Source organism: Lissotriton vulgaris, chromosome 2_2 (assembly GCF_964263255.1).
Source record: "Lissotriton vulgaris chromosome 2_2, aLisVul1.2, whole genome shotgun sequence".
NCBI classification, from domain to species: Eukaryota; Metazoa; Chordata; class Amphibia; order Caudata; family Salamandridae; genus Lissotriton; species Lissotriton vulgaris.
Window position 1 is genome coordinate 312,440,004 of NC_141688.1, and position 12,438 is coordinate 312,452,441.

The 12,438-nt window shown below is 45.2% G+C and overlaps 1 protein-coding gene across 5 annotated transcripts in view; it reads left to right on the top strand.

Moving 5' to 3' along the window:
- PHF21A (PHD finger protein 21A) overlaps window positions 1-12,438 on the top strand; it is a 679,011-nt gene that overhangs the window by 393,244 nt on the left and 273,329 nt on the right. For all 5 annotated transcript variants that reach the window (XM_086959648.1, XM_086959652.1, XM_086959650.1 and 2 more), the window contains one exon: window positions 9,588-9,639. In XM_086959648.1, coding sequence (XP_086815774.1) covers window positions 9,588-9,639 — 52 coding nt within the window. The remainder of the gene's footprint in view (window positions 1-9,587; window positions 9,640-12,438) is intronic.

Genomic DNA, 12,438 nt, shown 5'->3' on the forward strand with positions numbered 1-12,438 from the left:
ACCAACCGCTGGGGCCAGGCATAAATCTGAAGCAACAAATACATAAAGACTGAGACATTCAAGATGGCAGTATTCCAGGAGGGCATACCCGCGCTAGAAGAAGGGCACTTAACGGCTACCTTGGACCTCAAGGGCACCTATTTTCATATACCGATGAACAACCTGCACAGAAAGAACCTCAGGATTGTGATACACAACTCAAATTACCAGTTGAAAGTACTACCCTTTGGGATAAAGTAAGCAATGAGGGTATGCACAAAGCCTCACGGTGGTAGGAGTTCATCTCAGAAGGCAGAAGATACATATGTACCCCCTAACAAATGACTGGATAGTGTAGGCAAGCTCCATGCAGATGTTGGGAGGGCGGGGGGGGGTTTAGGGGGGGAAATGGGACGATACTAATCCAAGCAGATACAATCCAAACAGACAACACAACTATTATTTTGCCCGAATAGCACTGAAAAAGAACTATTTCCCGTTTATAGACGCGTTCTACATGCAGGTGAAAGGGACCGCCATGGGGTGTCCTTATGCTCCGGAGATGGCGGTCCTCTTCATGGCCCTGTATGGGGAGCGTTTCGTATACCGGAATAACCCATTTCGACAAAACATTACAACAAGGTATCGTTACATCGATGATATCTGGTGTCAGTGGAACGGCTCAGAAGAAACACTCGGCCAGTCCCACAAATGGCTAAATATGCGGCACCTAGATATAAAATTCTGTATCGCCTACAGTCGCACACGTCAGACATTCTTGGATGTTGAGGTCTTTCCACAAGAACACAAGTTGACAACCGCACTGTATAGAAAAACGACTGATAAAAACACAATACTTCATTATCGGAGCTTTAACCCTCAAAGTCTGAAAGCTAATTTGCCTTATAGCCAACTAGTGCGAATCAGACGCAATTGTTCCAGAGAAGAAGATTTTATGGCACTTGCAGAAATTTTGTGCAACCAGTTAAAAACAAGCGGTTACCCCAAAAAGATGTTAAAACATGCCACCAAACGTGCATGGTACACACCCAGGGAAGAACTGTTAACTAAAAAAGAAGAAAAAACCCTTAGAGAAACTTGTATATGTCTCAACATATGGTCCACACAAGAACAAATTTAAAGCCATCATTTTAAGAAACTGGCATCTAATTTCTAACTTAGAGATGCCAATAGGAAAACCATTGTTTGCTCTTAAAAAGAATAAAAGCATTGGTCAACAAATCATCAGGGCAGACTTGGGAAGACCTACAGTCAAAAGAGACTTACATTCTTTGTGGAACCTTAAACTCGTGGAAGGACATCATAGATATGGTACCTGCACCTCGTGTGCCAGTAGCATTGAAGGATCTGTGTTTGAATTCAATTCTATAAAATGGACACATAAGGAATTTGCAAATTGTAAAAGTCGACAGGTAATGTATGCCATAATATGCCCTTGCTGTAAACTGTACATAGGAAAGACCAGCCAACAAGTGAACCAACGGTTGTCCCAACATCGATCAAGAATTAAACAAAAGGTGGTTACTGCCCAAATGGTCCAACACTTCATAGACAAAAAACATTCAGAAAAGAATTTAAAATGGACATTGCTGTCTGGCATAAAAATTCCTCCGAGGGGAGGAAATGTGGAGAATATTCTGTTGAAAAGAGAGGCATACTTGATTCTAAAATTAAATTGGGTGACCAATGGATTGAATGACATGTCAGAACTCCAGCGAATAATCTGATGGGTCCCCTGTATCGACCACCGATTAGACTAAAAATGAATTTCAATAATTAAAACTAAGATCATGGCATTAATCCACTTAGTCAAATTTGTTCCGTCTTTATTCCATTTAGAGATTTAATATCTTGAATTTTCACCCACCCACTACATTGTAGCTCCAAATGATATCAGGCTCGAAGTAACTACAATTCCCACAAATCGTGCGCACGCATGCCGAATATTGCGTGACACGTGACCACATGCTTCACTTCCTGCAAACGCTTCAAAATACATAGACCGCGTAGCGTCGTTGAGCGCTTACGGAGTCCGCACAACACAGGCATCGGATTGCTCCGATCAAAAGCAGTAGCTGAACTAGAAGGTAAGACCTTCGAATAAGCAGATACTATCCAATATGATCGGCAGAGTTCCCCCCAAAAAACGATGATACATCATTTACTTATTTTCTTTACTTTTTTTCTGGAGAAGTGTGGCTCACTAGTTAGAGCAGGAAGACCCTGAAGCAGAGGTCAGACCCGGGACCAGTGTTCAATTCCCGACGCGGCAGGGTCTTGAGCTCAAATGTCCACGGACTCGATAATTCTCGCTTTGGTGCCTGACCTAATCATGGGTTCACACTCTGCAACTCTGGGCATTAAGCTTGCTTAACCTCAACAACGGCCCCCGCTGCGGGATGCCTGGCTTTCACCTTGGGGATGCCCTGTAGGGGCTATCTCACAGGTAAAAGCCAGGACGGGTTCCCAAGGCAAGCGCTTAGAGACCCCTGGGTGATAAGCGCTATATAAATCCAATATGCAATACAATACAATACAATACACAGAAGTAAACAATCTCGCCAAGCCATAACATCCAGCCAGACTCATCCTCGACATCCCACGAACCAGCCACATATCCGGACATCTGAGAGACCTACACTGGCTCCCCGTCAACAAAAGAATCACCTTCCGCCTCCTCACCCACGCACACAAAGCCCTACACGACCAAGGCCCGAGCTACCTCAACAGCCGAATCAACTTCTACGCTCCCAAACGCCACCTCCGATCAGCCAACCACGCCCTCGCCGCCGTCCCCCGCATCCGAAGAGCGACTGCAGGAGGAAGGTCCTTCTCCTACCTGGCCGCCAAGACCTGGAACTCCCTCCCGACCGACCTGCGCCTGACCCAAGACCACCTCTCCTTCAGGAAGAAGCTGAAGACCTGGCTGTTCAAGCAGTAGCGGCACCCCCCCACCCCCAGCGCCTTGAGACCCTACGGGTATGTAGTGCGCTCTATAAATGTCTTGATTGATTGATTGATTGAACACTGAGGTGTATCAAAAATGAACACGAAAACGTGACAAACGTTAATGCTTTCAACAGGCATTTTCAAGTAAGTCCTTCAGCTAAACAAGCGAAGTTAAATACATATAAATAGTATCAATATAAGTTACAAGCCGATACTTTATTTATTTGTTGCAATAGATAAAGCTAACCCTGCTCGATCATGAATCAACACTCAGTGTGACACGTACCAATTGGAACCAAGCTTATTGGCTTCATTTTAGGACGGAATCATAAAACAGTAAGTGCTTTATTGCCGCACAATATGAGTGCATTAAAGCGATGTAGCAAAGAAAAAGCCGAACCACATACTCAGAGACAACTGCCTTGTCTCCCTTTTATTATTCAGGAATATAAGTTATCAAACGACAAAGCAGGCATATACAGGAAGAATCCCTGAAACAAAGAGGTAATTACTCCAAATGTCATAGACATAGTGTGACAGAATGAAAGATAAGGCCCAACCGCTTATTTATTTCCTTTTCACTTCGACAGGTGCACAGTCCAGCCCTGATGAAAATCCTGTTATATTGGTTATGGGCTTGGAAACGCGTCGGCTCTTTCCATTAACTTATATATGGTGTATAGAACTCACAAAGGGTCATCAATTCAACACTGTGCATCCTAGTGGTGTACATTTAAAAGAATTCTCCTTGGAAGGCATCCCTTGTGAGCTAAGTCCTTGTACATTGTGATATCGCATATCAGACAGGACTATTTTTTGAAAAGAGAACTAGTGTACTGTTATGAAATGTTATATATATTGTTTTGTATTTGCACCAAATTGTTCGTAATTATTTCCACACCTTCGGGTGCACATATATTGTTTGTTTGAAATATGTGTATTATTTTAAATGAGGTATAGTTTGTCAAACTTGGACATATTGAAAATAGAAATTGTGTTAATTACAAGTTTTTAAGAATGAAATTAGTGCCTAAGAGATAAGTAATTTAGGTTCTGAGTCGGTCTAAACAAATAGCAGCAACATAAAATCGAGACCCGGTTATTTTTTTTTATTTTTCTTGTTTGAATACTTACCTGTAGGAGCACTCTTGCAGCGTAGTCTTTTCTTAAATTTACATCCTGCCTTCCCTTGAAGAGGAGTGAGTTTCTGGTTAAAAAACTAGAACTACACTTAACATTTATGAAGCCCTAAAGATAAGGAAAAAAGACTTCCATACGGCGACCATTGATTGGTAGGGGCTTCAGGGGTCTGTCAATAGGATTGGGGTAGGTCCACCTATCACCTATTGGTCGACAGAAGTAAGGCTTTCTGAACCCAACCACTAGGTGACGGAATAATGCAAAGCCTGTGAATCCATAAGGCTTCAAGCTGCTGAACTACCCATACAGGTAACTAGTTTCTTCCACAACCTCCAGGGTTCTTATTTATTTATTTAATGCATTTTTATATAGTGCGGACTTTACCCGAAGGTGTCAGAGCACTGTACAATAGAACCAGTTACGTTACATGAGAGAAATGTTACAAAAATGGAGAGGAAAAAAAAATCAGGCCATAGAATCAAAACACAGGCAAAAGGAACACAATATTAAACACAGCAAGCACAGAATGTACAAACAAAATATATAAGACAAATTTACCATGACTAAAGAACTTCCTGGCGGGGTCTGAGAAGGAAGGAATTGGTTCTGAAAGTGTCTTTGGAATAGAAGAGATTTGAGGTCCGCTTTGAAGATCTGGATGGAGGTGATGGCACGAAGCAAAGGAGGAAGCGAGTTCCAGATTCTCGCCGCATTACCTGAGAATGATTGAGCCATCAATTTTTCCCTTTTGAAGGAGGGGGGCTCAAGCAGAAACTTTTCTGCATTCCGAGACGGTCTTGAGCCTCCAGACAATTTCAGTTTATTCACCAGGTAGCGAGGGGAGGAAGAGTGCAAAGCTTTGTGGGTGATGCACGTCGTTTTGTAAATAGCCCTAGCCTCGATGGGAAGCCATCGGAGAGAAGACAGGATAGGAGTGATGTGGTCACTTCGTCTGGACCCTGAAATGAAGCGAGCTGCTGAATGGAGGACGGATTTGAGGGGTGGGAGGTAAGATTTGGGAAGGCCAGTCAGAAGAGGGTTGCAATAATCCAGTCTAGAGAGAACTAGCGATTGGACCAAGGGTTTTAGGTAATTCTCTGGGAAGAACCAACGAATCCCCCATAAAAGGCACAACTGATAATGTGCGCTCTTGGTAATGGAGTTGATGTGTGAGATTAGGTTGTCTTTTGTCAAGTATGACACCTAGGGATTTAGCGCAGTCAACAATGACGGGTTTACTGTTGAGTAACTTCAAATGATCCATCCAGGATTGAACAGGAGGCGGGGGGAGAGAGCTAGGTATGAAAAGGAACTACGTTTTGGAGGGATTGAGACTGAGTTGGTGAACTAACATCCAGTTGTGAATAGAGTTGAGAGTAGAGTTGAGTAGTGAGAGATCATGTGAGGAAGTCACCTTGAGGTAGATTTGGGTGTCATCCGCATAGAGATGGTAGAGGATTCCAGATTTGCTTAGGAGGTTCCCTAGTGGTTCCAGATAGAGATTAAATAGAGTGGGAGCAAGGAAAGAACCTTGAGGGATGCCTTGACCAACCACCAGTGGAGACGAGAGAATGTTTGCAATCTTGATCATTTGGGATCTGTCTGAGAGGAATGAGGCAAACCATTTGAGTACTGTGCCTTCCACGCCCATTCTCTGTTGAAGAGTGTTAAGGAGGGTGTTGTGATTAACAGTGCAGAGAGGTCAAGAAGAATCAGAAGACCCGATTCCCCTGAATCGAGTATATGCAGCGCATCATCGATCACTCGCAGCAGGGCTGTTTCGGTGCTACAATTTTGAATAAAGCCAGACTGGAACATGTCAAGGAGATTATTGTCCATAATGTGTTGGGAAAGTTGTTTTGCAACGCCTTTTTCTGTGATCTTTGAAAGAAAAGGGAGATTGGCAGAAGTTATTAATGTCGTTCCCATTTGCAAGTTTTTTGGGTCTGTTTTTAGCTGAATCGAGGAGGGATCTGAAATGTGAAGTTTTTTCCTGGAAGATATGCTTGTGGTATTTGGATCTTGTTGAACGTAAAAGAGAGAGGTTGGAGGTGGATGGAGATTGTCTCCAATGTTTATCCAAGAATCTAAGGTTTTTCCTTTCTTCATAGATAGCTATATTGAACCAAGGAGCTGAAGGGGTGGGTCTTTTCCTTTTGCTTTGGAGTTGAGCAACCTTGTCAGGTATGTTTACAAAATATGTCCTTAGAAACAGCGAAGCATGACCATCGAGTTCCCTTTAATATGAAGATACGACATTTGGTTATTATTTATGGTGGTGTGAAATGTATTGCTCTGAACGTTTGAAAAAATGTGGTCACCTACACGGGAGGGAGACGTGGGGGGAGGGGGATTTAGGTTGTCACAGAAGCAGATGGCCTCAGCAGTAGAGTAGTTTTGGGAGCACCTTTGCAGTCACAACGATGCTGTAGTTTCTCTTTTGCCCTCTTTTAAATGCACAGTTTTGCACCCTCCTGGGAAAACGTTCTGAACAGGACATTGTAGGAGAGATTCAGTTGTTGTTTGTATGCAAATTGCTTTTGTTTCATTTCCACTTGTCGCTGTTTGGTCAGAAGGCAGTCTGCACGGTTCTGGGCAGTTTCCTTCACCCACACTATGTTAATCTCCCGCAAAGTCCCTAGAAAGTTGCTGTCGTTTTTTTTACTTTTACCTCCGTGAACATGGCAGTCACGCATGTCACTCTACTGAAGAGCTCTTTGGCTACATGAGTTGTGGTGCTAGAGTTTGGCTGTGAGATCAAGGAGCCCGCAGAGCGTACCTCTAATTCCAGAGTGGCTACTGCCCTCTTTACCCCGGCTGTGGTAGACCGACCGTGGTGGCAGCATACATCTGGGATACCTGTACCCTTGGGAAGCGGTTGCCTACCTGCTCCCTGCTGGTAAACTCTGGCCAGTGTCCTTTACCTGGGTTCATTTCTTGTCTGAGACGCGTGTTGGCAGTGAGGGTTTACTGGGTGAGGATGAATTGGTGAGCCATTGTGTTTGATGTACACCGAGTTGGAATGAAGTCTGGTGGGCGTTGAGCTCCCCAGTGTCCATCCCTAGTCCTTGCAGTAGATTGGTGGGTTGGGGGAAGTAAGCTAAGCACACTTCCCCTCTTCTAGACGGCCCTCCCCATGCACTGGCGAGGATCATGTTACTGTGGCCAGGCAACCCTTGCTAGGCATCAACATTCCTCACTCTTGACCGCGTCAGCAGGTTCCAAGAGGTGGGAGGAGTATCGAAGGCGCTATCCCAAGCAGTGATCAATCAGGACCGGATGGAGCCCCGGGGGTTGGACAGCCGCTGTCCTATGAGTGGATCAGACGGTCTATGAAGGAACAATAATGGCCCAGTCAGCCAGGGGCTGCTCTTCTTTCACTTGTCGAGGAGTGGACTCCCCTGGCACTGCCGCTCTTCCTGCAGACCCGGACAGTAGGGTCTGGGCTGGAAAGAATTGTGTTACTGTGACTGATTTGCGCGTGCAAACGAATTTGGCAGGCTGACGAAAAAGCTGGCCTTCTCACCAGGCAAAGGAAGTTGCAGCATCCCAGCACCAAACCAGCTGTCTACGAGACGTGTAGAAGGGGTCTGTGGAATAGAGACCACTTTGAAGCTCAAGGTGACTCAGGGCAGCTGTCCAATCTAACAAAACATGGAGAACATAAACAAGGAAATCTGGAAGCCCCTTCCTGTCATTGAAGGTAAAACGCCTCCGTCTGTGGTCCTCCACTGTGCTGTGGGCAGTTACCAGATGTAGCTTGCCTTGATGAAACACATAGCATTTGAACATTTGATCCTGCTCCAGAACTAGCAGTCCCCTGCATTGCCCTTGCTTGTCCTGCACCCCAGCAGTGCTATCCCGGGGGGCGCCTGCTCTTGGAAACTGTAGACAGCAACCAGTGGGCTCTGAGATACATGCGCCCTCCCCTTTTTGTGTCATGTGAGGGTGCTGGCACCTTGGCCAGCCACTACCCTCTTACATCCATCCCAGTGGATACAATACTAGTGGACCAGTTACTGTGCCACCAGGTACCCCTTACTGGAACCCTGATACTACCAAAGTGTTTTCCTCTCCAAGGAAGGCTGGGCAATGTTCTTTTGGTGGATGGGACAGTGGGTGGACCGGGGAAATTTCCTTCATATTAAAGGCTGAAGATAAGTCACTACAAGTCTTGATACCGTTGCTCTAGGTTTGAAAAGTAGCCCGGAGCGCCATGGTCTATATGTTCCAATGTTAACTGCTTCGCGCTGTGCGTCTAGGCGCTGTAATGTTGTTTGAGGTCAGAACTCTAGCCCAAAGGCCATAGAGACTGTTGCTTTTACTGTGTATCCCAGCTGTATAGTTTCCTTGGCTGTATCAAAGTCCTTTTCTTAGAAAGTAAAGCACTGATTTGACATTGTTCTTCTAAGTTGTCTTCCCCAGCTCGCCTCTTTGACTAAGCCTTAGATTGCTCAGTCTCAGTACCCTGTGATAGTCAAGTACTGGAAAGAAGTACTTGGTTTTCCGTTCAGTAGTGCTACCAGTCCCAGGACACCAGTGTTAAACAACTCCAATTAATGCAACTGGAGTGTAGTTTCCCTGACTGCTATGGTGCCTAGGTTCTTGGTCGTCCCTGTTGAATACGCACGTTTTTGGAACCCTGCACGAGAGAACAGTAAAAAAAAACTGTGGCATAGAGAGATGTGAATATGTACGTGGAAGTGGCACATAATGCAAAAGTTGTGACATGGCACGTTTAGTTTGTCTCCATGATCTTACTACAAGAGCTTCTTGATCAGATGTAGGGCTGTTGTGCAGCCCATCACCGTTGTAGTGCTGCAGTTTGCAGTGATCACTGAAGCAAAAGTGTGTTAACCGGAGTCCCATTTCTCAAACCTTAACTTAAGTTTTCTTTCACCCTCAAGCCCCTGCTTCCAGCAGGAAAACACTAGCATCACCATTAAAAATACATCTGGGACTTGGTAATTTGACTATATTTGTTACAGGTTCAAGGTACAGTCCCGGGTGTATAAAAAGCAGCCCTACTCTGCTTCTGTGCAAGTTATTCACACTGTGTGTAGCTGGAAGTGTAGAATATTTGGGGTGATTGGTCTGTTATTGCTAGGTTATTCAGCAAAGGGTTATCACCCACACTAGTATGTGTTGAGTGAGAGCTAAAGCTTCTGTTTAACAATGAATTATTCCAGTTGCAGCCACTAATGCTCAATGTTGCCTTGGCTGGTATGTTGGTATTAAATAAGTTACTCCAGTGATCCGTCACAAGAGTGTTACACTTCATCAGCCTTTTTCTGGCCAGCTTACTGAATTCTCCTGCCTTCTTTCTTCACTCCGCTGCCCACGCTAATGGTAGTGCTTGGCAAGTATTCCTTCACATCTTAGTTATGGTGTAGTAGACAATTCGCATCTTAGTTATGGCGTAGTAGACAATTGCTAGTGTTTATCTGTTGTGCTCCATTGATCATTCCTTATCAGAATTTTTTTTATTCTGTTTTTAGAAACTGGCTTTCATGGTTTCGCTGGGATTGGTGACACACGACCACCTCGAAGGTAAGCAAAGGTCCTGGATTTAGCAGTAACCTGTGCACATATGGCAGAATATGATGATTTTTAGACCATCGCTTCTCTTCTATGCTCTCCTTCAACTCCTTGTTCAAGGTCCTCACGCTGGCAAGTTCAAGCGATTTTGAGGTTTTAGTGACATAAACCATCAAGCTGTAGGCCAAACATTTTTGCATGGCATCAGAACACTGACTTGGCACTATAGAAACACCATACATGTGTTACCCGTTATGATTTTTGTAATGCATTACACTTTGGTGCAGTTGGCATGAAACAACTTTTTATTTCAAAGCGGTTGAGGTTTATTGAGAACAATGAGAGCTTTAGTGGAATATTCCGCTTGATCGTCCTAAAAACAAGAGGTTAGTTTTGGTTATGTATGTGAGGGTACATGGTTTCAGACAAAATAGACTTTGCTTTTTTCAAAAATATATTTTAACTAAAAAAATAGATCAAACCAAACTTGCTTTTAAGAAGCAGAGCCAGACTATAGAAATCTGATTGTTTAAATCTACTTCCACCAAGACAGAGGAGCTATCAATGGGTCCTGATGGGAATTAGAATATTCAATGTTCATGAATGGATTGTTGATTGAACACCAGGCAGTAGTAATGCCCCGAGATTGTGAGCGCTTCTTCTGATTTTCAGCTAACTGTCCTAATTGCACTTAGGATGTTAATTCTTTGTCTGGGGTTAGGACTGGTTTTAGGGAGCACATGGGAGCCACATGTTGCATGGCTCTTGAACTGGGCACTCCTTACCTTTCAACCCAAAATTGAGCATGAAGTACACCCCTTTGCTTCTTGATCCGCAAAATGGCGAGGCCGAGTGATCCAGCACTTACTCAGACTAGAGACTCACAGCTCAGTATGTGTTTGTAGCGTTTGATAAATCAATGCCCAGACAAAGCCTTAAAAAACATTTTAATTTTATACACAGCATGGCTACACATAAAGAATACTTTTTTGGTGATATTAAACATGAAAGATTAAAAGCAGCCATATTTGCAGGGTCCTAATGCGAGTTAAATGGACCAGAGATGGCTTTACGACTTGAGTTGTTACTTTGGGGTTACCTCCATAGCAAGCCTCACTCTGACTAGTTAAAACAGCCATGTTGCTGCGATCTAGCTGTGGATTTCTTGAATTTTCTGGTAGACCCTCCCATGCCTATGCATGCCTAGCTGTTGCATGCTCTTTGAGCTGACAGCATGCAAACTTTTCCGAGAGAGAGTGGCCATATGATATAGGGAGTCCTGCTGGGAGTAGGGGATTGTCATTAGTGCTGGGGTTCTCCATTGACTTCTGCACTCCCATTTGATGTTGCGCCAGATCAACAACCCTGACCCCACCCGTACCCCACGCCAAAAGAAATCCTCAAACCGTTGAAGAGCTGTCTCTTGGTATGGTTGATCCTAGGTGCAATTTTATTTATTTGGGCATTTATTAAGCGCCTGGTTACGCCACTGGCGTGTCCCCGCGCTGTGATAAGTGAAGTGGCTGCCCCCTCCCACAGAAGGCTACCTGCTGAAAAGATATGTTTTAAGTTTCTTCCTGAACAGGACTTCGGAAGGTTGTAGTTGTAGTTCCATGGGAAGAGCATTCCAGCGCCTGGGAGCGAGGTATCTAAAAGATCTGCCTCCCATACGCGCCTTAGATACTCTGGGGACTTTTAACAACCCAATGTGTGAGGACCGAAGGCTGCGTGTAGGCTCATAGTGAGTTACCAGACTCTGGAGCGGTGCAGGTGCTTTGCCGCTCAAGATGCGGTGGCATGTAGCAAGGGCCTTTAACTCCACTCTCCTCTCGATTGGAAGCCAGTGGAGGGTCCGCAGAGCTGGTTTAGCGGATGACCTCCTAGGGAGCCTGAGTACAAGCCGAGCTGCAGCATTTTGAAGAACCTGCAGGCGGCCCATGACCTTGCCTGTGGCCCCCAAATAAAGCAGGTTCCCATAGTCAAGTCGGGAGGTCACGAGGACGTGCACCACCGTCCTTCGAGCAGAAATAGGGAGCAGGTCTAACACTTTCCTTAAGGCTCTCAGGACACCGAAGCATACCCCCGCAACCCGACCGACCTGGGGACCAAAGGCAAGGTCCTTGTCCAGCCACACGCCAAGGTTCCTGGCCTCACGGCAGGGAACAGGGACTTCACCCAGACAGGGCGGCCAGCACGCCGACGACCAGGCAGACGGCCCACCCCCCACCACGAGCACCTCGGTCTTGCTACCGTTCAGTTTTTTTTTTTTTTATATTTATTTTTGTTGTTGCTAGCACAAGGTATAAAACGACAGTTATACATTCAGCTGAACAGCCTCAACATTCAGCTGCCACCGATCAATAGAGCAACTTTTACATTTTACCCCCCCCAACTTAAAACTTGCTACTTCAAGGGTCAAAGTTCACGATCCGGCACAGTAGTCCAGTATAACATTGGTGTGGCCATGGGGCCCTTAATAGCTCTTACATTCTTGCCTGGGTTGTGGTGCCCAAGTCTTTGTGGCAGGTCCCTTGCCTGGGTTCCCTCCCTCCCTCCCCCCCACTACTCCAGATCCACCTCGTCCCCAGAGCTGTCTTCATCCTCCTCCTCAGGAAGAGGCTCACAAATGTCCCCCCTATATGTGTTCCACGGTGTCCAAATTCTATTCCATTTGCGTGGATTAAGTCTTTGTTGATACACAGCCCTCTCTGTCACCATAAGCACATCCATGTTTCTGCACCACTGCGCCAGTGTTGGCGCCTCCCGTGCCCCCCAGTTTTTTGCAATATCACGCTTTGCCATCATTACACC